This window comes from Drosophila sulfurigaster, chromosome 2L (assembly GCF_023558435.1).
Source record: "Drosophila sulfurigaster albostrigata strain 15112-1811.04 chromosome 2L, ASM2355843v2, whole genome shotgun sequence".
Taxonomy (NCBI): domain Eukaryota; kingdom Metazoa; phylum Arthropoda; class Insecta; order Diptera; family Drosophilidae; genus Drosophila; species Drosophila sulfurigaster.
In genome coordinates, this window is record NC_084881.1 from 19918116 (window position 1) to 19945633 (window position 27518).

Genomic DNA, 27518 nt, shown 5'->3' on the forward strand with positions numbered 1-27518 from the left:
ATTTTTGATAATATATTCAAAAAAATATTCAAACTGTTTTATTAACGATTTTAAACTGCAAAAAAGGAAATGCTTAATTATGAAAAGGAATCAATGTGTAAATATTTACATAAGTGGGATATACATATTTATTTTGTAAGGCACTGCATTTCTCCGCATTTACACACTTAAAATACATAGAAAGATACATATATAAACATTATCAGTAGGCATAATTAATGCATAGGCACATACACTCATAGTTCCATAATAAGTACACATAAAATTACGACAATATATAATGATAAATTGGAAACTGATGACATTATATACAATAAATGATAAAACAATATATAAAGCCTGATTACGATACTAAATTTGTTGGCCTTAAGAAGATAATTTTCGAGTTTGTTGGTTTGATTCAAATGCCTGCAAATAAAATTGAATAAAATAAATGTAACAATTATAGTAAATGCATTTCTCGATATTTTAATCTACTCACCTTCTTGGCAACCTGCAGCAGATTCTCATAGGTTGCTTTGCCAGTTTGCTTGACCATGTCGTGGAAGACTTTGGTCTCGGCAGAGGTGAGCAGCTCGTAGGGTGTGCCAAACTCAACGACGCGACCGGCATCCATGACGAGCACCTTGTCCGAGTCCATAATAGTGTGCAGCCGATGTGCTATTGTGAGGACTGTGCATTCCTTGAACTTATTCCTAATAGTTGTTTGAATTAGTGCATCAGTTTGTGGATCCACATTTGCGGTGGCCTCATCCATGACAAGCACACGATTCTCGCGCAGAATTGCGCGAGCCAGGCACACCAATTGACGTTGACCCACACTGAAGTTGGTCCCGCCCTCGGTTATCTTGCTTTGCAAAGCACTGGGCAAGTCGGCAACGACATCCTTTAGTTTCACCTCCTCCAAGGAAGACCATAACTTCTGATCGCTGTACTCATCGAATGGATCCAAATTGTAACGCATTGTGCCCGAGAAGAGGACAGGTTCCTGAGGTATTATCGAGATCTTGCTACGCAGATCATGCAAGCCCATTTCTTGAGTGTCGCGCTTATCGATCAGAATGGAGCCATCGGTGTACGACAGACGGAACAATGCGTTAATCAGCGAAGATTTGCCCGCACCCGTGCGACCTACAATGCCGACCTTCTCCCGCGCTTTGATAACAAAATTGAGTGATTTGAGCACGTATTCGGATTTGGGATCGGGGAAATAACGTAGACTCAGCTCTTCGAACGTGATCTTGCCGTGTTCTGGCCACGATTTGGCTGGTTTCTTATCAGCTGGTGCCTCCAAAGCACCCTCTGGCTCGATATCCTCGTATTCAACAACACGCTCCACGGCCGTCATTGTGTTTTCCAGTTCAGCAGACTGACGCATGCCCCACTGCACCATGCCGGTCATACCCATAGCCTAAAAAGAAATATAAGTAGGTAATAAATAGATGAAAAATATCTTAAATATTTGCTACTTTACCTGGGTAATGACGAGACCAACCATGCCGCCATTAGCCGGCGGGAAGAACAAACAGCTCAAAGTGACGATGGCAATATAGAGAATGCAGAAACAGTCCAGCCAGAAGCCAAAGGCACGCGACGTGCTGATGAACATGTAAAACGCCGAGTTGTGCAAATCCTGATGGTTGTCAAATTCACTCACAAGCACTCGCTGTGCTCCAAAGGCGCGAATAGTCGACAGACCCGTGAGAGAGGCTGCCATATGCGAGTAAATCGGCGAACGAGCTGTGCGATTTAAATAAAATATTAATACATATTTCAATATGCAATTATATACTAGCTTAAACTTACTAATGGCTTCCAGGCGCTTGACATTTCGAGAGGTTTTCAGGTAAAACGTGCGCAGCTGATAGAAGATGATGACGAGGAACATTGTGGGTATGAGAAACATGGGATTCACCACGGCAATGACAATGACAATGCCGCCGAGTGAGAGAAAGATCTGTATGACGTCCATCATCACAGCGGGCAATATCTCATCCACCTGACCCATATCCTTCGAGAAGCGATTAAGTATACGTCCCGAGGGATTCGTGTTGAAGAAATACATGGCGGCACGCGAGATACCACGAAACATTGAGTTGTGCAACTTGGTCGAAGCCTTCATGGCCAGATTAAAGAACAGAAATGAACGTGCTAAAGTCAGAGCAATGGTTGTGATCGTAATCAAAGTAAAGATGTATGTATCCAGCATTTCTGCATCCACAGACCAGCCTAGTTCACTTAACCAAATGGAAAGACGAGATTCCAGCACATGCGAGTTGTCTGCGGTGTCCGGTGCGACGGTGAAAGTGTCATTGACAATGGGCGCATCTGCCTCCAATACGAAGGTGTTGTTGCCCTGTGGCACAATGTTCTCGTTGCGTACACTGCCCTTCTTGGCAACCCTGTGGAAATACATTCATATATAATTGATTCATTCCTTCACTGCAAACACTCACCAATAAGCAAGAAAGTAATCACCCAGTGAGGCCATCACTTGCGTCAACACACAAAAGGCCATTGTGACGAAGAAGGCAAAGAAACCGCCGCCAGATCTAAAGTATTTGGCGTACAGTCCCAGGCCAATGTCGCCTTGCTCCTGTGACTCCTGTACATGCATCTGCTCGCCAGCTGTCTCATCCACCGTCGAATCAGCCAGCGAAACCAGCGACTGTTCACTGTTGCGTCTCCGCTCGGTAGTTGAGCCCGATCTGGAACGCGATCCTTCGCTGTTGTGCTCATCGTGCTCTTCCGCCAGCATGGTTGCAAAGTCCAGGCCAGATTCTCGCAGCGAGTCGTAAGTGCCCACCGCACTCACTTGTCCCTTGTCCATGATGACAATCTGATCGGCATGCTGCAAGAACTGCAGCTGATGCGTTACCAGAATGACAATGCGATCCCGCAAATATCCACGCATGCATTTCTCAAACAGATGGCGAGCCACATGAGTATCCACCGCACTCAGAGGATCATCCAGCAGATAGATGGCCGACTGGCGATAGACAGCACGTGCCAAGCTGATGCGCGCCTTCTGGCCACCCGACAACGAGGCACCACGTTCTCCCACAATTGTCTTGTCGCCAAAGGGAAGCAGCTCAAAGTCACGCTCGAGCGCACAGTTCTTTACAACCAGATTGTAACGCCGCTTGTCCATCTCCTGGCCAAAGAGTATATTCTGGCGCACAGTGCCCGTGAATAGCCAAGGCTCCTGGCTGGCATAAGAGAAGCTGCCATTAACACGTATTTCACCCGACTCCACACGCAGTTCTCCCAGTATGGCCTGAATGAGACTCGATTTGCCGGCACCTGTGCGTCCCACGATGCCCAGCAATGTGCCCGGTTGTACTCGCAAATTGACGCCATTGAGTGTGTAATCCGGTGAGTTGGGATCCCATTTGGCCATCAGATTGTTGATCGACACCTTGGCCTCGGATAACATGGCGTTTTCATTGATGTTCTGCAGCGATGTTGGCGTCAGCAACTTCTCCTGTTCCAGTTTCGATTGCACTGTGGTTTGATTTGTGCCTGGTGTCGACACTGTCGACATATCCACGGATCTGTCACTCACATCAGTCTCCTCATAGAGCATATACTTCTCCACACGCTTAATGGAGATCAATGCCTCGGCCATCTGCGAGATGCCTTGGGGAAAGAACACAGTCATTGTGGTGCGCAAAATGTTGTAGTAGGCGGTGATCACAAAGGCCACTTCGGGTGTGAGAAAAGTGCCCAGGAGCACGTAGCCCACCAGGCTGAGAAAGATGGAGACACGCGTGAGGAAGATGATGAAGGACAACAAGATGCCGCGTATGTAGGAAACATGTCGTATGGCATTGATTTCCTTCTTACGCGCAAATGCCACCAGCTGCTCGAAGGGCACCTCCCAGGCATACATCTTGATCACCTGAATGCCGGCAATGATCTCATTCATCATCCTAACACGTTCATCCGTACGCAGCGCAGTGCGCATGCGGAGAGCAGAGCTCTTCTTGCCCAGCCACGCTTGGAGCGGAATGAAGGCAAGCATAAAGGCGACACCAAAGATGGCAGCAATGCCAATCTGCAAAAGGGATTAAATAAGTTGATAATTAAAAAGTTAATACATTATCAAATTTATTCCACTTACCTTTAGGTACATCAGGTACGTGATAAAGAGCGTCTGCAGCGGTCCAACCCACAGATAGTGAACGAAGATCGTTGCCAAATCCAAGCGACCTACATCATTAGATATGAGATTCACAATGTGTCCAGCTGTCGTATCCCCCAGTGCCGTTTTGCTCAACTTAAGAGCCTTGCGATAAATCATGCTGCTCAAGGCGACACGCATCTTCATGCCCATGTGAACAGTGCCCAGCATATAAGGATGCATGATGAACACGTTGAGAGCACTGCAAGCAATCACACCAGCTGCATAGAAATATGCATCATTGATCGATTCCTTGCCATTCGTGTAGTACGCAATCAGCTTCAACAGAAACAACGGTTGTATTGTGCGCAATCCCAGCTCCAGGAGAAACAGCACCAAGCCCAGTAGTCCATAGTACCAGCCAAATACCCGAATCAAGGCACACAGCAAACTGGGTTTCTTATTGGGGTTCTTTTGCTGTTTCAGTAATTCACGATTCCATGCCACGGATATTTTATCCCCAAGTGTTTCTGTAAAAAAATTGACATAAAATTAATAATATAGAATTACACAAAACTAAGAAAATACTGTAGATTGCTGATAAAATAACTTATTTAAGAAAATTAATATAGTATATCTGTCGTTTAGAACTTTTCTTAATTTTAGAACAACATACATAGTATATAGTAATTATACAGATTAACAAACAAATCTTCTATAAATATATTTAATTTGTCTGTCAGGGAATTGCTATTTTTAAGAAGTTCTAATATACAAATTGATGAATATAAGAAAAGTATGTAAAAATACATGTTCAACATTAATACAATTTGCAACATTCTTCATTATAATATTGAACAATCCATAAAAATATTCATCTTGTTTACTGTTGATACAAATATGCAAATATAAAACGGTTTCTTCCCTCAAGTCCCAAACAGCTGTAGCCATAAAAACAGCCTTGACATTGTGTATTAGATTATCAACAAACATGCATATTAAGGTACCCAAGTTACTGGTAGTTAAGTCATCATATCGATAAAACTGAACTTGGCTGTCATATAATCACTGAGTGGGTTTGAGGCAACCCTTTTGTTTAGTGGGTTGTTAATGCCTGATAATAATTACTGATATGCTTTAATGAGATCTGTCTGATGATATGCTGAAACATTTTAGCACACACACTCGAATGGCAATATAGTAATTATAATTATCATTAATTATAGAAATGATTGGACGCGGTTGAGGTGTGTAGAACAACTGTATAGATAAGTGGAAACCGGCTATACGATTGCTAGATAATGTTAACAACACATGGTTAGTCTCTTATCTACCCAAAACATTACAAAATATTCGTTCAAATAAACAATTATAAAAGTCTGCAGCGCAGAAGTCAGTGACCGGATTTACAAATCTTTATAGATATAGTATATATTTTAAGGCTGATAAGTTAAGCTCTGCTAACGAGAATGATTGCTTGCAAATTAATTGAAATATTGCTTCATTTTAAGCTTGCTGTTCTTTTTGTGTATATAAGCGAAATGCACAATAATTGTGCTCAATTGATTTGCCTGGCATAGCCACAAATTGAGTGGAATCAATTGTTCTGTCTGTTTATACAAGTATATACATATAGGCATATTGTAAACAATTTTCTTGTGAAATACATTTTCCGTAAGTGAAATTTTTCGCTTTTCATTTGAATTCTTGAATAGACAAGCCGGAAAGGAACCGGTTTCTTGAGATATAAATATTTTAAACACTATTGACTATTGACTGATGAATTAATGATGTTAACTAATTCGTTATCTGTAATTTATTGTGGCGCACGCACCTGTCTTGTGTTCCCTTAACGTCTTGTAGAGATCGCTGGTTTCCAACACTTTTTTGCGCCCCTTGAGGAACGTGGGCATGGTGAACCTAAATAAATACACATGTATGTGTGTATTACAAATGTTATACCATGTTATACAATTATCAATTATCAATTACATACCAGAAGCATATTGCCGATATGAAATTGGCATGTTCTCGAGGATTCTCCGGCAAATCGGTTGTTTTGAGTGACTGCATTGTTCAACCTGTATTCGACAAATGTATCTTAAGAAGCAAACAAACAAATTTAAAAAATAGATAAGAATAGTGCGTGTCATTTTTGTTAATTCCTATAGTGAAACGCATTGATTGATTAAGAGCAAGAACTCTGAAACGTGCACCTATACATACATACAATAATAATGTGTAATTATTTATTTCATAACTTTAGACAATTATGTGCGACTCTCTGTGTCAGCCGGGTCAAGAACAAACATAACTAAATAATTAACAGCTTGTTCGCTGCAAAGCTCGCAGCACACGAGCTTTTGGATCTCCGCATAACGTGAGCCGAGCTTAAAGAACCGCAATTTACTACACTTGAGTGTAAGCGTACTTGAATGTATGTGAGTATATGTTTTCTGCACGATTTGATTCTTAAGCATTCGCCGGCTTTTGTGTGTGTGTGAATGATTTTGACATGGTTAATCACACGCTTAAACGCATAGTTGATTGTGAGTGGGTGTATATTATTGTGTGATATATACATATGTGTGTACATAAAAATGCTGGCACTGCAATAAAATGCCGGCCTGCGAAAAGTGCAATCGTGGATTTAAATATTCACGTACACGTCGCAAAGTATGCGTGTTCACCTACATACATATTTATTTTCTACTTCTCGCAAGTTTATTCCAAGGGACAACAACAAAAGGGCAAATATCACAAAGAAATATAATAATACACTACACCATGTTTATTTATGACTACGTTTGTTTATTTATGTATAATCAAACAAAATACATACATACGCATTTGTATATTGCGTATATATTTTATATTAAGGCGATTCTGTAGAATTACACACACACTAATTGCCGTTTTATAGAAAAAACACGCGGTGATATTTGCACTCAGCATACAAACCCAAACAGACATCGAGGTGTATATGTATACATATGTATTTATGTACATATGCTTGTGTGTGTAGCTTTATGTTGGAATGTCATGTCAACAACTAAAATCAACATTAACGGTATTTCATTACTGGAAGCTCACTCAGTTCCTTCCTGCTCACAATAACACTAATATCAATTATCTATTGTTATTTTATCTAAAGGCCATTTTTTGCAAATACTCTTAAATTATCTAATCAAACATGTACTGTCCACACACACACATACATGAACACACATGTAATTGCAAAACAAAAATAAAACAAATAATTGCTCGATTCACATGATTCCAGAACGCATTGTGCGCCACATTATACGTACATATGTTTGTTTAACTTAGACAACAACTCAATAATTATTGTAAATCATTCTTATGTGCTTCACCAAACGTAGCGCAATTAACAAAACCGAAAAATAAGTAAGCACGAATTCAACGCCAACGACAAAAATTGAACCGTCTGCCTGTAAGGAAGGGCAGCATGCTACTGAAAACAGCTGGCGGCAATCGGCTCTTTTCAACCAAATTTATCGCAAGTACATACACACATACACACTCTTTTGCACGCTCTCCCTCTCTCTCTTTTATATACTTGTAAGCACACGAACTACGTCATGCTTGTGAATCAATCAACAAGTATACGGAGAATATGGGGGATTAGTAATGTGTAAGGTAAGGTGAGTTTGAAAGTGTTTGGTGAAGATGCTGCAAAGCCGGACTCAGATCAAGCACACACACACATACATAAGTATGCATACTTTTCAAAGCTTTTGTAGCATAAGTACATGAGTAATTGATTTTTGAATTGAATCTGCTGTTGAATTAAGCAAAAGAACACTTATTGTAAGTAAATAAAATATAGAAGTTAAGGCTATTCCTGATATTGCTTTACACTTTATTTTAATCGCCAATTTTTCGGCTTAACTATAAAAAAAATTCTTTTTGATTCTTAATTTTTTTCATTCAAAATTCAGTGGTTTAAGCAAATTAATATAATTAAAGAAAGTCGCACCCTATTTTTTGTAGCTTACTTTGTAGAGGGTTAATTTGTTATTCGTATACATAAACAAATCGACTTTGTTGTTACCGGCAACGAAGCCAAACCACCCCAACAACTTGGCTATCATGTTGTTAAACAAACTTAATTTATGTAAATTTCATACTACTCTTGGAATTAATAACACACCCATTATGCACATTTTGTGTTTTCCTCAAAATTATAGTTTTATTTTGCTGCTTTTGTGGTCTACTTGGTGTACATTAAAAATGTATGCACTCACACATTAGTTTATAATTGGTAAAGAAAACTTAGGCAACAAGAGCGGAAGCTGTGCTCGACTCGTACTTCCAGTTGGGCGCAAGCACGCTCTTGGTTTTGTAGTAACGAGCCAGACGGTGGATGCGGGACTCGACCAGAATCAGACGGAACTTGCCATCCTTATCCTTGCGGTTGCGCTCCAAATGCTTGCGGATAGCGACAGCCTTCTTGATCATGTGGTAAAGATCCTCGGGAATGTCGGGCTTAAGACCAACCGATTTCATGATGCGCAGAATCTTGTTGCCATTGACGAAACGCACCTGAGCCACACCATGCGAATCACGCAGGATGATACCTAGATTAATAAAGAAAGACTGGCGTTAACATAACCTCAAACAGAGAGTATAAACAACAGTTATTGTTTACCAATTTTTGAGGGTGTCAGGCCCTTCTTGCCCAGCTTCTTGATCTGGTCCTTCACATCCTCAGCGTTAAGCTTCAGCCAGGATGGCACTGTGCGTCTGTAGGGGAGGGCTGATTGGGAAATACCCTTGCTGCAAAAAATTAGTACAATTCGTATTGTTCGTTTAGCCAGTGAATGACAGCAAGCAATAAGAAGAAGCAGAACGAGCGTATTCGGTTGGAACATGTGCTTGCCATGGTGGCCAAATTTAACATAAAAACTACGCCGTTGCGCGCGTTGCACATATTGTCATTGTGGCGGATTGTAATTGCACGTTAGTCAAGCACATTTTACAACAATACTAGCTCAATAACTATTGGAAAAACAACTACCCAGGAGCGTGCATACGACCCATGATGTTGCTAGCTTAGTTTTTTACACCGAAAAGAAAGTGGAGACTTATGGAGCAACACTCTACAGCAGAACTCTACACAACACGCAGAGTTGCATTGACTTTCAGAATTACTCCTCTCTTAACAGAGGTGCTCAGCATTTAACATAGGTTATTCGACACCCAACTCTACACTTTCGATAAAATATGAAAATTACTTCAATGCTTGCCATTTAAAACCGATATCGAAAAAGCTTAAAAATATCGATATACTCGTAGATGCTTCTCTCCATCTCTAGCTGTTGTTTGCAAAAAATTCTTCTATCAAAAAATAAATAAATAATATTTCTCAAAATGCAGGAAGATAGTTATAGTACAACGCTTTGTCAGCTGGAAAATGAAGAATTGGAGGTAAGTGTCATCGTCCGAATGTACTGTGAATTTTAATTAACAATGGTCTGGCGCTATTTGCAGAACACCGCTATGAGCGCCGAAAACTATCAACAGATGCTGGCAATTTATCTCTACCTAAACAATCTGTAAGCGGCAAGCAATAATTATATTTACAAAACATTCACCATTTTATTTGCTTGCAGAGCTAATGCCAAAATGCTATGGATGCGCATTCCCGACAATTTGAAAGATCAAAATAAAGAACTAGCCCAAATAAATCTATTGAATATCGCCTTGCAGCATAGCAACTACTCGGATTTCTTCAAACACATGAAATACGAGTGGTCAGAGCACAACAAAGCCATTATTAACGATCTCTTGGGTACGTGCTGACTATACCAATACATTCCTAAAAATACTCCAACTATCTCTTATTGTAGTTAGTAAACGCGAGGAGCTGTTTAACTTGACGGCCAGTGCCTATGTTTCAATTTATGAGCAAAACCTGATGGAAATGGCACAAATGACTCCTGAAGAACTAAAGAGTGCTTGCTTCGATTGGACACGTGAGCAAGATGGGGATAAATATATTTTAATACCGAAAATAAGGGAATCGGCTCCACGCGTGGCTAGCGATGATCAGCTGCTGAAATTAACAGAATTTGTATCATTTTTGGAGAATTAAAAAAAGTAAACATTAAAATAATCGATGACACCTATCAGATGCATCGATATTTTAGAATTTTGAAATCGATTCTTAATAGCCGTCATACATGAATTATTTATTAATGACTTTTTAAAACAATAAATACATCTGTTACGGGGTGTGACCGCAGATACCCTTCGTTTAACATTTTGGTATATTCCTATATTCGTGTAAGTTGGCCGTCATATAAAATCGTTTATTGTTATGCTTATAGAAGTACTATAATTTTGCCTGAATAGAAAATCTGAAAAGAAGTATACGTATGCGAGTTTTGTTAACTGTCATGCGGTGGAGTTAATCTGTTAAATTGCGGAGCAATCACTGTTAATATTGCAGCATCGAGTAGTATCGTTCTTGTCTCGTTGTGTCATTTTTAGAAGAATAAAAAAAATTGCACGGAAACGGCATCGCATTTTCACTGGAAAATCAATCGGAGAAGAATTTTTTATTTCGTGGACATTTTGAAAGGATTTGCTTGAGAAACAACAGTGAAAGCATTTAATTATCTTATCAGCCAAACAGTAGTATCAAACATTTGGCCAATTGTAATTCGTGCGAAATAGAGAAGAAAAAACCGATTCGCAGTACGAGAGTGTGTGTGTGAGAAAAGAAAAATGGCAGCAAGCGACAAATCTGTCGATGATTCCCTGTATCCAATTGCGGTGTTAATTGATGAATTGAAAAATGAGGATGTGCAGGTTGGTCCAACTATTTATAGGTGTGCAGTTAATTAACACGATCGAAGTTTACCCAAATTCAACAGCAAATAACTTATTGGGGTGCATGAATCTTCTGTGTGTGTATGAGTATGTGTATGTATTTCATATGTATCTATGTATGATTATGTGTGTATGTGCAAGTATGTATGTGCCTCTGCAAAAAAAAATGCGTCATTGTGTGCAGACCAATTTAGGCGTGTGTGCATGTATGTGCGTGTAGTGTGTTTACGAGCGAGGGCTTTGCTATCTTTTATTTTGTTTAATTAGTACTTGAGAATTTGATAAAAGAAAATGAAAATAAGCAATTTTTGACCATTTGCAGTTACGTCTGAACTCCATCAAAAAGCTGTCAACGATTGCGCTCGCTTTGGGCGAAGAACGCACGCGCTCCGAGTTGATTCCGTTCCTAACCGAGACCATATATGATGAAGATGAGGTTTTATTGGCCCTGGCCGATCAATTGGGCAATTTCACAAGTAAGCGAAGAATCCAAATTAACATCACTTCCACATCAATTCACACCTCATCCTCTTTTTCTAGGTCTTGTGGGCGGCCCCGAATATGCAATGTACTTGCTGCCGCCATTAGAGAGTCTGGCCACCGTCGAGGAGACCGTGGTGCGGGACAAGGCGGTGGAATCGCTGCGCACCGTTGCCGCCGAGCACAGTGCTCTTGATTTGGAGATTCATGTGGTGCCCACGCTGCAACGTTTGGTCTCCGGCGATTGGTTCACCTCACGCACCTCGGCCTGTGGTTTGTTCTCCGTGTGCTATCCACGTGTCACACAACCCGTGAAGGCCGAGCTGCGAGCTAATTTCCGTAAATTGTGCCAGGATGAGACTCCTATGGTGCGACGTGCAGCAGCCAATAAGTTGGGTGAATTCGCCAAAGTTGTCGAGACGGAATATTTAAAGTCCGATTTGATACCGAACTTTGTTCAACTGGCGCAGGACGATCAGGATTCGGTGCGGCTTTTGGCTGTGGAGGCTTGCGTTAGCATTGCACAATTACTGCCGCAGGATGATGTGGAGCACGTAAGACAGACACTTAAAATGCCACTAGATGTGTTCTATCGCTTATTTTCTATTCTTTCTAGTTGGTGCTGCCCACATTGCGTCAGTGCGCCAGCGATTCGTCGTGGCGTGTACGTTACATGGTCGCCGAGAAGTTCGTTGACCTACAGAAGGCCGTCGGCCCAGAGATTACGCGTGTCGATCTGGTGCCCGCATTCCAATATTTGCTTAAGGATGCCGAGGCTGAAGTGCGCGCCGCTGTGGCCACAAAAGTGAAGGACTTTTGCGCTAGTTTGGACAAGGCAAACCAAGTGCAAATCATTTTGAGCTCAATTCTGCCGTATGTGCGCGATTTGGTCTCTGATCCGAATCCACACGTCAAATCGGCGCTGGCCTCTGTCATCATGGGTCTGAGTCCAATGCTTGGCGCTTATCAGACAGTCGAACAATTGCTCCCACTCTTCCTCATTCAGCTGAAGGACGAGTGTCCCGAAGTGCGTCTCAACATCATCTCCAATTTGGATTGCGTCAACGATGTCATTGGCATTCAACAATTGTCACAGGTTAGTCTTTAATCATTTGTGACATGAATTGATGATTGATTGTTTAACCACCTCCCTTGTAGTCCCTTCTTCCTGCTATTGTCGAGCTGGCTGAGGATTCAAAATGGCGCGTTCGCTTGGCAATCATTGAGTACATGCCTGCGCTCGCTGGACAGCTGGGACAGGAGTTCTTCGATCAGAAACTCCGCGGTCTCTGCATGGGCTGGCTAAATGATCATGTCTATGCCATTCGTGAAGCAGCCACACTTAACATGAAGAAGCTGGTGGAACAGTTTGGTGCCCCGTGGGCCGAGCAAGCCATTATTCCAATGATATTAGTCATGTCACGCAACAAGAACTATTTGCACAGTAAGTGAAAGGATTTCGAAAATAGTTTTGAGACTACTAATGAATGTTACTCATACTTTATAGGAATGACCTGCCTGTTCTGCTTGAATGTGTTGGCCGAGGTGTGTGGCACGGATATTACCACAAAACTGTTGCTGCCAACGGTATTGCTGTTAGCCGCTGATCCCGTTGCCAATGTGCGCTTCAATGTGGCCAAAACACTGCAGAAGATTTCACCGTTCTTGGAGGCCAGCGTCATTGATGCACAAGTCAAGCCCACGCTAGACAAACTGAATGCCGATACCGATGTAGATGTTAAACATTTCGCTGCACAGGCGATTGCGGGCATTGCCGCCGGTAAGCAGTAAATTCTAGATTAACTCTTACACTTTTCACTTCCACTACAGCTGCAAACACATGATATGCATATAAGTAATTTTAACGCGATCCTATAGAAATGGAGCTAAACGTGTTTAGAACCGCTGTGCCGCCCTGCATGGGTCTGAAGATTGAAGCGGCATTGAACTCGCGACTAGTTGTTGAGCCGCCACCAATGTCAGCAGCGGCAGGGGGTGAAGCTGATGGCGGTGATGTCCAACTGCAGTTAAATGCTGGAACTGAGAATAACAACTCCAACGATGCGGAGAAGCAGATGAAAAGTGTTACGGAATGTTAGAGGATGAGTAGCCCAACCAAAACCTCTTGTGTGGCCTTCGATGTCCTTTTTGATCCCCGTGCAGTTTCTTGACTAATTCGCAAGCTCAAAGCGACTGTCCAAATGTTTCAAAATATGATGTTTAAAATTGATTGTGCAACCGAAGGTGGAATCCAATACTAATTCTGTTTTTTATAATCTCTTTTGTCTCTTTCCCGGTATCACATACATGAACACGCCTCCAACTGTTGAATGTTGAACCAATCCATATTTTATAGCGTAATCAACTTTATAATTTTTTATTCTATTTTTAAAATGTATGTATTTCACACACGCTGGCATCAAAAACAACAAACAACCAACAAAATATATAATTATTGTGTAGCAACACTTAAGAACGGAAACTTGTAGTTGTTAAATGGATTCTTCAACTTAACGTGTAGAAAGAAATGGAGCCGATAAAAACGCAACTAGATCACCACTGAGAGCCCAAACCTCGACCCTAACAACATATTTACCATTTTCAAAATGCATGAATCGAGCAAAGCGAAAGCATAACGGATGAGCCACAAAAAAAAACGCGAAACATAAGAATATCTATCACTTACCTACTTATATAATAAAATACATGATTTACCACATAAGCAAACATTCATTATTAAAAAAAAAATGTGTAGACTTTGAAAAACAAACAAAAATGTATTGGTTAATCGCATCTGAATGCAAAATAAAATTTATTGTAAAAGAATAACGTTGCAATCTGTGTAAAAGCTGGGCTGCCAATGTATTTAAGTGCTCAATTCAAATAAATATTTCTTGCTCAACTGCCAATGCAAGCAAAAATGTATCGATAATTAAACTTCATGTCGATCGCATATTTCGATTGTCGCGCCAAAAGCGAACGATATTTGTAGCTGTGGTACCACTGGGCTATGTGTGTGTCAGTGTGCGTGTTATTGCTGAGAGCAACCTACCAAATGTATGGATAGATGGAGAGCGCGCGTGTAAAAGAGAGAGAACGCGAGTAATTACTGACGCAGATCAGTTTTGGTTGTCATTGCGGTTGGACGCGTCGCACCTTGACGTCGAGTGCTCAGGTTAGTGTGAAGATTACCGTCCGCGTCGAATATCAATTCACTGAGAGTATGTAAGGTGTTTGCTTAGCTAATATTTAAAATAAATTATATGGTAAACAATACTATCTTTTGGATGCATAATTAAAACATTGTATTGCGCAAATATACATTGAATCTATGACAGTGTATGTTAGTGTGAGTGTGTGTGTTCGGTCATCGAAAGAGAAAGCCAATAAATGATTTTCTGATTCGCCGCAACAAGTAAAACAAAAGTGTTTGCATGCTTGTATTTGTGAATGTGTGTACACAGGTCAAGTGGTTTGTTGTGATTTAATTCTGTATTACAGCAATTAGGGGACGCTCTTTAATGTTTCTCTTTTATTATTATAGAGACACGGATAATTAAATGTAATGCTGTGTGTGTTAGGCAGTTCACCTTATTTATGACCAAAATTATTTCATTCACTAATTACACGGATATGCTTTTTGTGACCGTTATCGCACTTTGAGCTCAAGTGGCGCGTTTTATTAAACGTTCGCCGCCCCGCCGATTAGCTTGGCGCTTTCGGATGTCGTGTCTCTTGCAGTTGGTTAATTTACTAGTTGATAGCCATGGATGTAAATTGAAGTGCTTTTCCATCTACCCTGTAAAACTCGTAGACCATTTTTGTTTTCCTATCTGCTGATTGATCTTTGAAATTACGAACTGTTCGGAGGGTCACAAAAAAGGAGCTTATTCACTGCACTGCTTTCCAAGCACTGCTTGCAGATTGTAAATATTTGTGAGTCAGCACGTGTTGTTTGTTTGTATAACAGATTAGAATTATGTACGTATAACAGAGTATTTTACAGTCGAGCAGCTGGTTTTTCGTTTATAACGGTACCGGACACATCTATTGCACAGGTATTACAGTTACAAAAATTATGACGGGTGCTCGACTAAAGCTTGCTTGACTGCGATTTAGAAATCGCCAGACAAAACATATGCACGTAAAAATAATACACACACCCATATATTTGTGTATGTATATACGTATATATATATAAACACTTGGGCATAAAATAGTACTTACAGGGGAACTGAATATTCCGCATTCCGTATTCCGTGGCTGTATCTTATCGCAAATCCAAAAGCGTCGGAATTTAATTAGAATTAATTTTACTTGATTTATTCTATGGATTTTTGCTTAGTTTTCTTTAATCAGGGCAAGCGACTAGAAGTGTTTCAACCTTTCTTAAAGTAAAGAATTATTATAAGTAATCTGAGTTTATTTATTTATTCTTTTTTATATTTTTTTACAGCACAAATATGCACAAGGCGGTGAAAAATAAATCCAGTAAGTGAAACTCGAAAGAAAATTGATCTGAAAAATAAGTGAATCATAAAACGAGGGTTATTGCCTTTAAATAAAGCAATTCAATCTCAAAGGATATTTAATTACATATTTATAGAAAGGAAATTCAATCTAGGTAGTGAATCATAAATATGATGGATACCATTTGTTTGTGAGAATAATAGATAACTACAATCAAGGCACTTCAATTAATCTTCTTTTTTTATCACCCAACGAGTATTATCTATGCTTATATACTATATTAACCCCCTTTTGATATAACTTACTTTTTCAGGGTTGTTATGCGGCCTCAAAAATGCGAAAGCAGATCTTACAACAGCCAAGTTTATACTTTACTATGGGTATGTAATCATTTCGTAACCCGTTTTGTTTTAACCAGTCTTTGACACTCTTGTTTTTTTTTTAATGTTGATGTTTTTCCCACAGTCCCAGTGTCGCCGATAGTGATATCTACGATCTGAATGATTCGAAGAGTTTGTTGGAGGATGAGCATTTAGATTTGACCAAAAACACAGTACTGTATTTACATGGCTATTTGGAGGATCCCGATGTGGAGAGCATTCATGTTATTGCTGAGGCCTATTTGGAGCGCAACGATACAAATCTGATTGTCCTCGATTGGGGCGAGCTGGCTGATGGTAATTACATGTTCGATGCTGTTCCCAATGCAAAGCAGTTGGGTCCTGAGCTAGCCAAGGTCCTGCTGGAAATGTTCGATCATGGACTGGAAATTGACAAATTCCATATCGTTGGTCATTCGTTGGGTGGTCAGATGGCTGGTATTGTGGGTCGTGAAATCCTTAAACGCACCAAGGGAGTTAGGAAAATAAAAAGGTAAATACCTAACATACATATATTAATTAAATGGTTAGTAATTCTATTGTCATTTTGCTGTATAGAATTACTGGCTTAGACCCGGCATTCCCGCTTTTCTACCTCGCTGGATTATGTAATCATCTGAATAAGAAAGACGCCGAGTTCGTAGATATTATACACACAGATGCCTGGCTTTATGGTGCACCTAGTAGCAGTGGAACTGTCGATTTCTGGCCTAATGGTGGCAAGACACTTCAGCCGGGATGTCCGAAGCGCAATTACAAAATGCTTAGCGATAATGATTTGTCTAGCCATCGCCGTAGCTGGTGGTTTTGGGCCGAATCAGTTTCGGAACGTTTTCCCATAGGATTTGATGCAGTTGCCTCAAAGAGCTGGGATGAATTTAAGCAAAAGAAGACGATTGAAGCTGAATCAACCGTCGTTATGGGCCACAACTGTCCCACAAAGTGAGTTGAAGCATAAGCCTTATAAATATGCAATTATTATTGATGTATTTTGTACATTTCCAGTGTACATGGCGATTTTTACTTACAAACCAATGGCGTAAGACCTTTTGCACGTGGCAGAGAGGGAACTGTCTATGTGGATCCCAAGGAGCTGTTGGGCAATAATAATAGCTATGAAACTGCAATACCTGTCAAGGTAGATCACTGCGAATGTTAAATGCGAATGGAATAAATAAATATAAATTGTTGCTTGCTTCTGTTAAACCAAAAAAATAGTTTTTTTATTCAATTCGCTTTTCAGAACAGCATTACTCCATAGCGGGTAATTTTAAATTCAATTGTGTGTATATCGACACTAGGTTGCGATAAAAATAATATTGCTGGAATTGATATTGAAAATCGACGCAATTTATCGATATTTCTCATTTATTCACTTCTAGGGCTGCGATATTTTCGCTAATAGAAGACATCGATAGCATCAATAGTATTCCAGAAGTTCTGTGCATCCCTGGTTCCGCAAAGCATCAAAAATTGAGCACAATTCCGAACACAACAAACATTAATTATTATTGCGTGGCTAAATAGAGAACGAACTCCAAAATGAAGATAAAACTAATAGATTCGGTTGTGCGCAGTTTCAAAGTAGCGAAAATTTTTCGTGAAAACACCGACAAAATCAACGCCATCGACTTTGCACCAAACGGCGAGCATTTGATATCCTGCAGTGAAGACGACCAAATTGTTATTTACGATTGTGAGAAGGGAACCCAGTCGCGAACGGTGAATTCAAAGAAATATGGCGTTGATCTGATACACTTTACACACGCGAACAACACGGCGATACACAGCTCGACAAAAGTGGATGACACCATCAGATATTTGAGTTTGCATGACAACAAATATTTGCGCTATTTTCCCGGCCACACGAAGAAGGTGATCTCGTTGTGTATTTCACCAGTGGAGGACACGTTTCTATCGGGTTCGCTGGATAAGACGTTGCGACTGTGGGACTTGCGTTCTCCCAATTGCCAGGGATTAATGCATCTCTCTGGGCGACCCATTGCCGCCTATGATCCTGAGGGTTTGATCTTTGCAGCTGGCGTCAATTCAGAGAGCATCAAACTGTATGATTTACGTTCTTTCGACAAGGGACCATTTGTCACATTCAAGCTGAATCAAGAAAAAGAATGCGATTGGACAGGCCTCAAGTTCTCGCGTGACGGCAAAACGATATTGATAAGTACAAATGGTTCCGTCATACGACTGGTGGATGCCTTCCACGGCACACCGTTACAAACATTCACTGGTTATCCGAATAACAAGGGCATTGCCATAGAAGCCAGCTTCAGTCCGGACTCGCAATTCATCTTCTCGGGCAGCACCGATGGTCGGGTGCATATCTGGAATGCGGACACGGGCAACAAGGTTTCGGTGCTGAACGGCGATCATCCTGGACCAGTGCAGTGCGTGCAGTTCAATCCCAAGTACATGATGCTTGCGTCCGCCTGCACTAACATGGCCTTCTGGCTGCCCACATCCGAGGAGGGTCTTTAGATTAAGCTTATGTTCTTTGTATATTTAAGTCAATTGATTACAACTAAAGTAACATTTAATATTCAACTACTATACTGCTGTTGTTCCTTAGCCTTGTGACGATCATAGACTGTTCTTATTGTGCTTAAGAGATGCGCCAGATTCTGTCCCATCTTGGCACTGATGCCCAAGATGTTGGCTTGACTTAGTTCCCGCTTCAGCTGCGCGTAGTTGGCTGCACTCTCGGGCATATCCATTTTATTGGCCACCACCAGCTGTGGGCGACTTGCTAGACTGCCTCCAAACTGTTCCAGCTCGTGCATAAGCTGCTCATATTGTTGCCAAGGCTCGGGCGCACTTGCGTCCAGCACAAACAGCAGCAGCGTGCAACGCTCTGCGTGCTTGAGAAATTGTATACCAAGTCCTTTATTGCGATGTGCTTCAGGTATTAATCCGGGGAGATCGGCAATTGTCAGCTGCACATGGTCATCGTACTGCACAGTGCCAAGATGTGGACGCAGTGTGGTGAAAGCATAAGGTGCCACCTTGGGCTTGGCACGTGTTAGCGCATTGAGCAGCGTGCTCTTGCCCGCATTGGGGAAGCCAATCAATCCGACTTCGGCCATGCTGCGCAACTCCAGCGTGTAGCTGCAATCCTCGCCAGGAGGCCCATACTCGCAGACCTTGGGGCTTGTCTCTTTGTCGGTTGTGAAGAAGCGATTCCCCTTACCGCCGGCACCGCCACGTGCGGCCACAAACATCAAGTCCGCTTGCCCCAAATCGGCCACAATCAGACCTTTTGTATTGCGCACTATGGTGCCTATAGGCACTTTGATCACCATATGCTTCGCATTCTTGCCGTGACAGTCCTTGGCGCTACCAATACCGCCTTCGGGGGCACGCAGAACGCTGCCCACATGATTGAAGTTACGCACGTCGTTCGACGCCTGGAAAATTATGTGGGCGCCATTACCACCGTCTCCGCCATCGGGTCCAGCCCGTTCGTTGCACCATAGCTGCAGAAACGAGACGCAACCGTCGCCACCCTTGCCGCCCACAGCGCGCACCTTCTTGGCATCGGAGAAGTATTGTGCCTGCAATTGAAATGAGCAACATGTTTTGTTATGTAAACACATTCACATTCACGCTTCGATGCTTACCTCTTTGCGTGTCGACTTTGCTTTTTTGGGACGTAATGCATTTGCAATTTGACAGTAGTTTAGACGGTTTTTAACTAACGACTTGGCTATAGGCAACCGGCTTGAAAAAGAAAACAACGACATCGTAGCCCATGTGCAATGGCAACGTTTTGTTTATATATCGTTGAGAGCGATAAGAACGCACCGGCAAATTTATCGATTTCGACTCAGCTGTTGCTGTTAATTACAGTCATGTTTCCCATCGATAAAAACTGTTAGCATTTGTTTTGATTATCGGTCGCTATGTTGTGCCATAGAGGAATTTGCACGCATTTCAGAAAGATGTCCATAAAAGCAGCGCTCATCGATCTCAGCGGAACGCTGCATGTGGAGGATGAGCCTACACCAAATGCTGTGGCTGCATTGCAAAGGTTTGTACTTGCTGCAAATACGACAATATATATGTATATCTATTTAATTGGGGCAGACTGCGAGAAAGCGGCATCTCCGTTAAATTTGTCACCAACACTACAAAGGATTCGAAGAAGTCACTGCACGAGAGGCTAGCGAAAATAGGCTTCCAATTGGATGTCAAAGAAATCTACAGTTCACTGAGTGCAGCAGCAGCATTTGTGTCGAAGGAACAGCTAAATCCTTTCTATCTGCTGTCGGATGATGCTCGTCAAGATTTTCCAACCGAAGACAAGAGTCGTCAGTTGGACTCCGTGGTTGTGGGCCTGGCACCCAACGCATTCAACTACGAACACATGAATAAAGCATTCAGGTGAGTTACTTAACACATTTCATATGCACATTATTAAATTCATTGCTTTGCAGCATCTTGATGCAGCAAGTCACACAAACTGGTCGCAGTACATCAGGGTAAATACTACAAACGTGCTGATGGGCTGGCTCTGGGACCTGGTTGCTTTGTCAAGGGTTTGGAGTACGCCACTGGCTCGACAGCAACAGTTATCGGCAAACCCAATCCGTATTTCTTTAAGAGCGCTCTCCCCGAAGGTTTAACTGCCGAGCAATGCGTGATGATTGGTGATGTAAGAGCTCTGTTTTTAATCACATTGAAGAGCCCAACAAGTTGTTTTGTTTTGCAGGATGCCAATGATGATGTGGCTGGCGCTATGGCTGTGGGTCTCCAAGGCATTCTCGTGAAGACCGGCAAATTCTTGCCCGATGCCTTGGCAGCGTTGACAACGCCACCCACAGCGGTGGTAGAAAACTTTGCCGAGGCTGTCGACTGGCTGCTGTGCAAGAGAAATTCCTAAATGAATGCCTTCTACTTTCTGAAATAAAGTACAGCTGACGATTTGAAAATGTTTACAAATGTATTTAATGTATTTTATAAATAAGCAGAAATTCTTTTTGAAAATGCAGCATAGCTTGAGAACCGTTTGGAACAGTCCACAATATATAGTATGTATTTAATGCGGTTATTAATTCCTTGCTGAGTATGTTTCCAATAGTCAATTTAGTTGAGTTTTGTTTGGGCGAATTTGTTGGCCAACTCGACGATTTCATCGACACGCTCAAAATTGCTGCCAGAGGCCTGAGCAGATTCCGGTTTACCGCCACCTTTGCCGCCCAGCACTGGAGAAATGTGCTGTACCCATTCGTTGGCCTTCAGACCCTTCTCCACAGCGCTCTTGGGCACTGAACACAAGCAAAAGATCTTCTTGGAGTCGGCATCCACAGACACAAACATGGCAGCAGCATCAGGCAGTTGGGCACGCACTTGTTTCAAGGCAGCATCCAAAGCCTTAGTGTTGTTATACGCCTCAAGCTGTTGGACCAACACCAAAGCCTTGGGATTCTCCTCGCACAAAGCCTTGGCACGCTCCACTACAGTCACAGAGACCGCAGCACGCAGTGCACGCTCCTTGTCGTCGAGAGTTTTTTTCAGTCCCTTCAGCAAGTTGCGCATCTCATCCTTCTTCACGTAGGGAATCGTAGCATGCGAGATTTGTTCAGTCAGCTCAACAATCTGCTTCACATAAAGTTTGGAATCCTGGCCCGTCTTGTCCGCTTCGATGGTGGCCTTGAGTTTGCCAATTTCCTGCTCGAATGCTTCCGATTTCTTGATGGCTTTCAATGCCTCCGGTCCGGTCAAGGCAACAATGCGTCTGATACCCTTGGCAATGGCCTCCTCGCTGCTAATCACAAAGTCCATAATGTGACCCGAGCGACGCAGATGCGTACCTCCACAAAACTCCACAGACGTCTGCTCACCAGCCTCTGCTTCCGGCTCAGTCTCGAGCTGATCGACGGGCACGCCGAAGGAAATGACACGCACCGGATCCGGATAGACCTCATCGAAGACTGAGCGCAAACCGCGAATACGTTTAGCCAGCGCCAGTTTCGACTCCTTGGCATAGATGGGCACATTCTTGTAGACCATATCGCGTGTTAACTGCTCCGTTTTGGCGACTTGTTCAATGGTCATCGCAGCCTTACTATTGAAATCGAAACGCAACTTTTCGGGCACCACCAACGAACCCTTTTGCTCGGTGTCCTTGCCTAGCACCTGCAGCAGACAATGATTAAGCGCATGTGTTGCCGAATGATTCTTCATGGTGAGCCAACGACGCTCAGCATCGATATGCAGCTGCACCTCATCGCCGACGGATAAAGTTCCCTCGACAATGCCAATGTGCAGAATGTAGCCGCCACGATTGTAAACACGATCCACCAGAAATTCGTTGGCCTCATCGTTCAGCTTGACGAGTGCACCTTGGTCGTAGATCTGGCCTCCGCTTTCGGCGTAAAAGTTTGTCTTATCCAACACAATGCCTGCCTTCTGACCACTGGTAATCTGCTGCACGAATTGATTCTCGTACCGCAAAGCGACAATTTTGCTGCTGCAATCGCTGTAGTTGTAGGCGGAATCGCGTTCATCGGACACAGCTTCGTATTTGTATTTGAAGGAATCGTTTGTTAATGGCACACCCTGATCCTGCAGCTGCGATATGGCATGCACATCCAGATTAATCTCCTCGATCTTGCTGGCGCCTTTGCCCTGTGACAGAATGTACGAATTCTGCTTGGCTGCATCGTAGCCCTCCATATCGATTTTTAGCGATTTCTCCTCGGCCATCAGCTGCGTGAGATCCACGGGGAATCCATAGGTGTCATACAGACGCCAGGCGACATCGCCAGGAATGGTGGTTTGATCTGCGCCCAGTTTCTCGATAGTGCGATTAAGTAAATTGCGACCGCGTGAAAGTGTCTTGAGGAACTGCAGTTCCTCCTCGTTGATGATGTCGATGATGTGCTGTGGATCCTTCTTAACCTCTGGGAAAGCGTCGCCCAACAGCTCAACCACAGTGTTCACCAAGCTGGCAAAGAAACCTGGCTTAGCATTCAGTTTCTCCGTTGCATAGCTGTAGAAGATTTATGAGTAAAATTACTGAGATTTAAATGAAAAGTTTAATTTAACTTACCGCACAGCGCGACGAAGAATGCGACGCAACACGTAGCCACGTCCAGTGTTGTCGGGATTGCCACCGTCGGCCAAGGCAATGGTGATGGTTCGAGCATGATCGGCGAGCACACGATACGCCATATCGATGCCATCGACATCGTCGGCACCCACGCGTCCCTGATACGCTGGAGCACCAGTGCCTGCCTGAATGGCCTCAAACAGAGGTACAAACAGATCAGTATCGTAGTTGGAGCGTTTGTTTTGTATGACCGAAACGAGACGTTCGAATCCCATGCCGCAATCAATGTGCTTCTTGGGCAACGGCTTCAGGCTGCCATCGGATTCACGATTGTATTGAATGAACACAAGATTCCAGATCTCCAACACATCAGGATCATCCATGTTGACCAACTCTGGGACACTACGTCCACCAATGCGATCGAAATGCAGCTCAGAGCAGGGGCCACATGGACCCGTCTCACCCATTTCCCAGAAATTGTCCTTCATGCTGCCAGGCAAAATGTGCTCGGGCTTCAAGCCCAAATCCAGCCACAATTGCTTGCATTCAAGATCGGGTTCCAGACCGCTGGCAGCATCGCCGCCAAAGTATGTGACGTACAGACGATCCTTTGGCAGCTTTAAACGTTCAGTGAGGAATTCCCAAGCCCACGAGCAAATTTCCTTCTTGAAGTAATCACCAAACGACCAATTTCCCAACATTTCAAAGAATGTATGATGGTACACATCCTTGCCCACATCGTCCAGATCGTTGTGCTTGCCGCCAGCACGAATGCACTTCTGTGTGTTGGCCACACGAACCCATTTGGACATTTCGCTGTTGGGATCTGCGATTCCCAGGAAAATGGGCTTAAATTGATTCATGCCGGCATTGGCGAAGAGCAGTGTGGGATCATCAAGTGGAATTGTGCTGGATGAGTGCACATAGATGTGCTGTTGCTCCTTGAAGAAGTTCAGATACGCGTCGCGTACTTCCTTTGCGGTGAGGAACTTCATCTTGTTGGTAATTTACTTGAACTGCAAAATGTACAGGTTAGTTTTTCTGTTACCAGTGTTGCCACGCGACAAACTCCCCACACAATGTAAATAGTCAGGTGTGTGTGTGTATTAGATACTCTACATATAAATCAATGCAATTGCCAGCCAGTTTTCGGGTTAAGCTCTTTTTTTGTGAAAGTCCACAAAAAAATCACTCAATTGAGTGAGACGTGATTTAGTTGCTTAAGTTTGAATTGTTTGTAAACACTTTCACAAAATTGTTTATATATTGGCAAGCAATTGTATTGAAGTTGCATTTGTATTTGTTTTGTATTACTCACTCACGTTTTTCAAGAATTAAATGCAAATACAAAACAATTTCGTCAACCGGGGACGACTGCAGCAACGTGTAAGGCAATGTGACCACAGCTTGAATGGCAAGCTATGCTATTTCATGTTGCTAAAATACCGAAATATACCTTTGGTTTAGGCGCTAGTTTTTGAACAGATGCGATAGCTTGGTTTGACTCGTGTTATCGATGGCGTTCTAAAATCCAATTGGGAAACTTGGCACTTATTAGAAACTACGGACACTTCATCTCAAGAACAGATTTATTTTTGTATTGGATAATAGGAGAAATTGATTTGTATTTTCACAAATTACATGCAGAATACAAACAATTGCGTCAGCCGGCATCGTAAGTGCAACCTGCAGTTTGAAATATTCAGAATATACCACATCGAAGCAAGTAGCAAATTATCGGTAGCCCAGTTATCGATAGCTTAGCTGTTGCTCTGGTATTATCGTGCGAAAAACAAATCCAATTGGATAAAGCAGATTCCGCCATGGATTTCATTGAGCGAGAATTATCAGATATACGAGCTAATTGCGAAGAGCAAACCATTAAATTAATCACCTGTAATGCAACATTAGTGCGCATAGATCTGCTGCCGCAACGGCCAAATCGCAGCATGACAGTTTGTTTACGTTTTCCGGAGGATTATCCGCAACGCTGCTCGATTCTTGTGGAGCTCAAAAGTCGCGTCTACTCGGATAAGTTGCTGGCGGAGCTCACCCGACTGTTGGACGAACATGCCAAACAGCATTTGGGCAAACCTCAAGCGGTACTTGTACTTCGCTTTGCCCTGCAATATCTGTCGGATAATCCACTCTGCATTTGCCTGGACGAGATCAAGCAGCTGCGTCAGGATCTCAAGTCGGATAACGTAAGTCAGCTGAAGCTGCGACAACGCAACAGCTGCGTCGAGATAACTGCACGAGGTGGTCAATACTACTATCGCTTGACAGCCGCTGTGCCCGACGATTATCCGCAGCAAGCGGTCGATTTGCGCGGCCAGGAGTCAAATCTACCCAATGTCCTGCTACGATATCTCAACGGACAATCGCGTGAGATTGCCCGGCAATGTGTTGAGCCACCATTGCGTCTCAGCAAAGATGAATTGGCCAATTTCCGACCATCTCGAAGTTTGTATCGCACGTTGAAGTTTTGTTTGGAGGCCACACGTGACTTTCACTTGGAGTTGTGTCCCATTTGTGATAATCCTGTGCTGCCACAGCAGCCAGAGAAAGTGGTGCTTGATGATCGTGACGATGCGTTTGTGGAACGAGTCTATTGTGGGCATCTCTTCCATCAGGGCTGCCTCAAGCTTTATCTATCAGAGCCTCCGTTTCCCAAGTCGGGCAAACTGTGTCCAGCCAAGCGACGTCATCCTCGCTCCGATGCACATAGCTACATGGGCAAGGGAGCGATCACAGCTGCTACATCCTCTGGGATTAAACTGGATAATAGCGATAATCGATGTGGCATCAAATTGGCCCACGATCGTTGGGTTGTCAGTGTAAAGACAGCCGAGGCACGGTGGGCACAAAAGCAGGCGCGACAACGCGAGCTCGAGGAAGTGGTGGATTTTTTACAGTAAGTCGCAAGCGAAAGAAGACTTCGTTTTGTATATAAGAGTATAAGTATATTTAAATATTGTGATCGAATACACTTAAAAATGGGCTGCAGATGCTAAGAGATATGAAAATAAATAGAGAAATTAAATAATGAGTATTGGTCAATTGTGGATGTCGTTGATGTCAATACGTTGTGCGTCTAGTTGCTGTGGGAGCGCTGCTTAGTTGCTTAGAAAGCGGTGACAATCTCATCCGCTTCGTGCCGCTTGATGGGATCACCTTTAATCAGCGATGAAATGAGACTGAAAATAACCGTAAGTTAATGCAAATTAATGACACTCATGAAGAGTAAAAATCAAGGAGCGAAAATATTATTATTATTATTATTATTTATTATTATTTTTATACAAAGCCAAAAATAATTATGATTAGAAACATATTAAATTATTTTAAATACAATAATACAATTATCGTAAAAGGAAAACAAAAAACATAAAAATACCAATATTACCATGTAATATTTATAAATGAAATAATGATGATAACGGTCCCTGTTATAAATGTATATAGTATATTTATGTCACTCACCAATACAATCCAACGAAGAACATTACAAAATAATATCCCAGATAGATCATGCAGTTCCTCAAATGAACCTTCAAGAGTCCTCGACTGTGAATATCAACAGGATCATAGACGCCAAGACTGTCACGACGCTGGCGATGCAGCTCATAAAATAACCAAACGACCATTGGTAAATTGAGCAAGAACATTATCCAGTGACTGCAATAGAGATGCTCCACATTTAATGCTTATTAATGGAGGAAAAGTGGTGGAAAAGTTACCCGCAAATTAAAAGCAGAAAACAGAGCAACGCATGAGAACCGAATTTGGGTATGACCCAGAAGTTTAGGCGACGACAGCATTCCTGGGCATTGAGGTAGTCGCACTCCAAGTCGGCCAGCGTCAACACCTACATGAAACGTAAAGATTTTCATTCAATTTTCACTTTTCCGGTACACGCACAACACAAACAAAAAGAGGCAAACAACTTACATAGTAAATTAATAGCAATAGAATGGCGCCATAGACGAGCAGCGTAATGCAGAACACAGCTGTTTCGGGCAGAAACATAATTGCACTAGAGATTACACTTTTTTCTTAAAAATACGTTTAAATTCTAATTCAAATAAATAATTTGCGACATTTTCACAGTTTGTTTTTAATTAGCTCTCAGCGGCAG

At 42.4% G+C, this 27518-nt stretch overlaps 11 protein-coding genes across 17 annotated transcripts; 6 read left to right on the top strand and 5 right to left on the bottom strand.

Annotated features, from left to right (window-relative positions):
• Positions 1-104: 104 nt before the first annotated feature.
• Positions 105-7597, bottom strand: LOC133850409 (probable multidrug resistance-associated protein lethal(2)03659). Of its 2 annotated transcripts, none has more exons than XM_062286502.1 (9): positions 7435-7597; positions 6120-6204; positions 5958-6043; positions 4124-4653; positions 2457-4057; positions 1807-2402; positions 1475-1740; positions 482-1411; positions 105-408 (listed from the first exon to the last, which is right to left on the bottom strand). In XM_062286502.1, exons 2-9 carry the CDS (start codon positions 6194-6196, stop codon positions 367-369), a joined length of 4128 nt encoding a protein of 1375 aa, XP_062142486.1. In that variant the 5' UTR covers positions 6197-6204; positions 7435-7597; the 3' UTR covers positions 105-366. The 2 variants fall into 2 exon arrangements, with proteins under 2 accessions (XP_062142486.1, XP_062142485.1); XM_062286501.1 differs by having other exon boundaries at positions 6120-6223.
• Positions 7598-8309: 712 nt separating this feature from the next.
• LOC133850434 (small ribosomal subunit protein uS15) lies at positions 8310-9321 on the bottom strand. The gene is made up of 3 exons (XM_062286541.1): positions 9165-9321; positions 8796-8923; positions 8310-8724 (listed from the first exon to the last, which is right to left on the bottom strand). The coding sequence occupies exons 1-3, from the start codon at positions 9185-9187 to the stop codon at positions 8420-8422; spliced, it is 456 nt and encodes a 151-aa protein (XP_062142525.1). The 5' UTR covers positions 9188-9321; the 3' UTR covers positions 8310-8419.
• Positions 9322-9413: 92 nt separating this feature from the next.
• On the top strand, positions 9414-10284 carry LOC133850432 (COP9 signalosome complex subunit 8). The gene is made up of 4 exons (XM_062286539.1): positions 9414-9574; positions 9638-9702; positions 9760-9938; positions 9997-10284. The coding sequence occupies exons 1-4, from the start codon at positions 9518-9520 to the stop codon at positions 10239-10241; spliced, it is 546 nt and encodes a 181-aa protein (XP_062142523.1). The 5' UTR covers positions 9414-9517; the 3' UTR covers positions 10242-10284.
• A 339-nt stretch (positions 10285-10623) lies between these two features.
• Positions 10624-14290, top strand: LOC133850416 (serine/threonine-protein phosphatase PP2A 65 kDa regulatory subunit). 4 transcript variants are annotated; one of them, XM_062286515.1, is made up of 8 exons: positions 10624-10960; positions 11304-11457; positions 11522-12015; positions 12078-12557; positions 12620-12905; positions 12969-13241; positions 13340-13555; positions 13925-14290. In XM_062286515.1, the coding sequence occupies exons 1-8, from the start codon at positions 10877-10879 to the stop codon at positions 13948-13950; spliced, it is 2013 nt and encodes a 670-aa protein (XP_062142499.1). In that variant the 5' UTR covers positions 10624-10876; the 3' UTR covers positions 13951-14290. The 4 variants fall into 4 exon arrangements, with proteins under 4 accessions (XP_062142499.1, XP_062142502.1, XP_062142501.1 ...); XM_062286518.1 differs by lacking the exon at positions 13340-13555 and adding an exon at positions 13818-13856 and having other exon boundaries at positions 10626-10960; XM_062286517.1 differs by lacking the exon at positions 13340-13555 and having other exon boundaries at positions 10626-10960; positions 13818-14290.
• A 258-nt stretch (positions 14291-14548) lies between these two features.
• Positions 14549-17528, top strand: LOC133850424 (lipase member H-A). 2 transcript variants are annotated; one of them, XM_062286529.1, is made up of 6 exons: positions 14549-14636; positions 15918-15952; positions 16245-16311; positions 16397-16804; positions 16870-17253; positions 17317-17528. In XM_062286529.1, exons 2-6 carry the CDS (start codon positions 15925-15927, stop codon positions 17468-17470), a joined length of 1041 nt encoding a protein of 346 aa, XP_062142513.1. In that variant the 5' UTR covers positions 14549-14636; positions 15918-15924; the 3' UTR covers positions 17471-17528. The 2 variants fall into 2 exon arrangements, with proteins under 2 accessions (XP_062142513.1, XP_062142512.1); XM_062286528.1 differs by lacking the exon at positions 14549-14636 and adding an exon at positions 15831-15855.
• A 207-nt stretch (positions 17529-17735) lies between these two features.
• Positions 17736-18877, top strand: LOC133850429 (WD repeat-containing protein 82). Its single transcript, XM_062286535.1, has one exon. It carries the CDS (start codon positions 17854-17856, stop codon positions 18805-18807), a length of 954 nt encoding a protein of 317 aa, XP_062142519.1. The 5' UTR covers positions 17736-17853; the 3' UTR covers positions 18808-18877.
• Positions 18809-20142, bottom strand: LOC133850423 (mitochondrial ribosome-associated GTPase 2). The gene is made up of 2 exons (XM_062286527.1): positions 19947-20142; positions 18809-19880 (listed from the first exon to the last, which is right to left on the bottom strand). The coding sequence occupies exons 1-2, from the start codon at positions 20067-20069 to the stop codon at positions 18870-18872; spliced, it is 1134 nt and encodes a 377-aa protein (XP_062142511.1). The 5' UTR covers positions 20070-20142; the 3' UTR covers positions 18809-18869.
• Positions 20143-20194: 52 nt separating this feature from the next.
• On the top strand, positions 20195-22134 carry LOC133850430 (haloacid dehalogenase-like hydrolase domain-containing protein 2). Its single transcript, XM_062286536.1, is given in 3 exon segments — positions 20195-20356; positions 20413-20980; positions 21038-22134. Coding segments are annotated over 3 exon segments (867 nt in total). The 5' UTR covers positions 20195-20228; the 3' UTR covers positions 21209-22134.
• On the bottom strand, positions 21250-24836 carry LOC133850414 (alanine--tRNA ligase, cytoplasmic). Of its 2 annotated transcripts, none has more exons than XM_062286510.1 (3): positions 24703-24836; positions 23381-24396; positions 21250-23320 (listed from the first exon to the last, which is right to left on the bottom strand). In XM_062286510.1, the coding sequence occupies exons 2-3, from the start codon at positions 24373-24375 to the stop codon at positions 21412-21414; spliced, it is 2904 nt and encodes a 967-aa protein (XP_062142494.1). In that variant the 5' UTR covers positions 24376-24396; positions 24703-24836; the 3' UTR covers positions 21250-21411. The 2 variants fall into 2 exon arrangements, with proteins under 2 accessions (XP_062142494.1, XP_062142495.1); XM_062286511.1 differs by having other exon boundaries at positions 24699-24790.
• A 188-nt stretch (positions 24837-25024) lies between these two features.
• LOC133850425 (uncharacterized) lies at positions 25025-27428 on the top strand. The gene has a single exon (XM_062286530.1). It carries the CDS (start codon positions 25204-25206, stop codon positions 26296-26298), a length of 1095 nt encoding a protein of 364 aa, XP_062142514.1. The 5' UTR covers positions 25025-25203; the 3' UTR covers positions 26299-27428.
• LOC133850433 (protein cornichon homolog 4) lies at positions 26159-27466 on the bottom strand. Its single transcript, XM_062286540.1, has 4 exons — positions 27332-27466; positions 27121-27248; positions 26864-27058; positions 26159-26577 (listed from the first exon to the last, which is right to left on the bottom strand). Exons 1-4 carry the CDS (start codon positions 27407-27409, stop codon positions 26505-26507), a joined length of 474 nt encoding a protein of 157 aa, XP_062142524.1. The 5' UTR covers positions 27410-27466; the 3' UTR covers positions 26159-26504.
• Between the last annotated feature and the right edge of the window lie 52 nt (positions 27467-27518).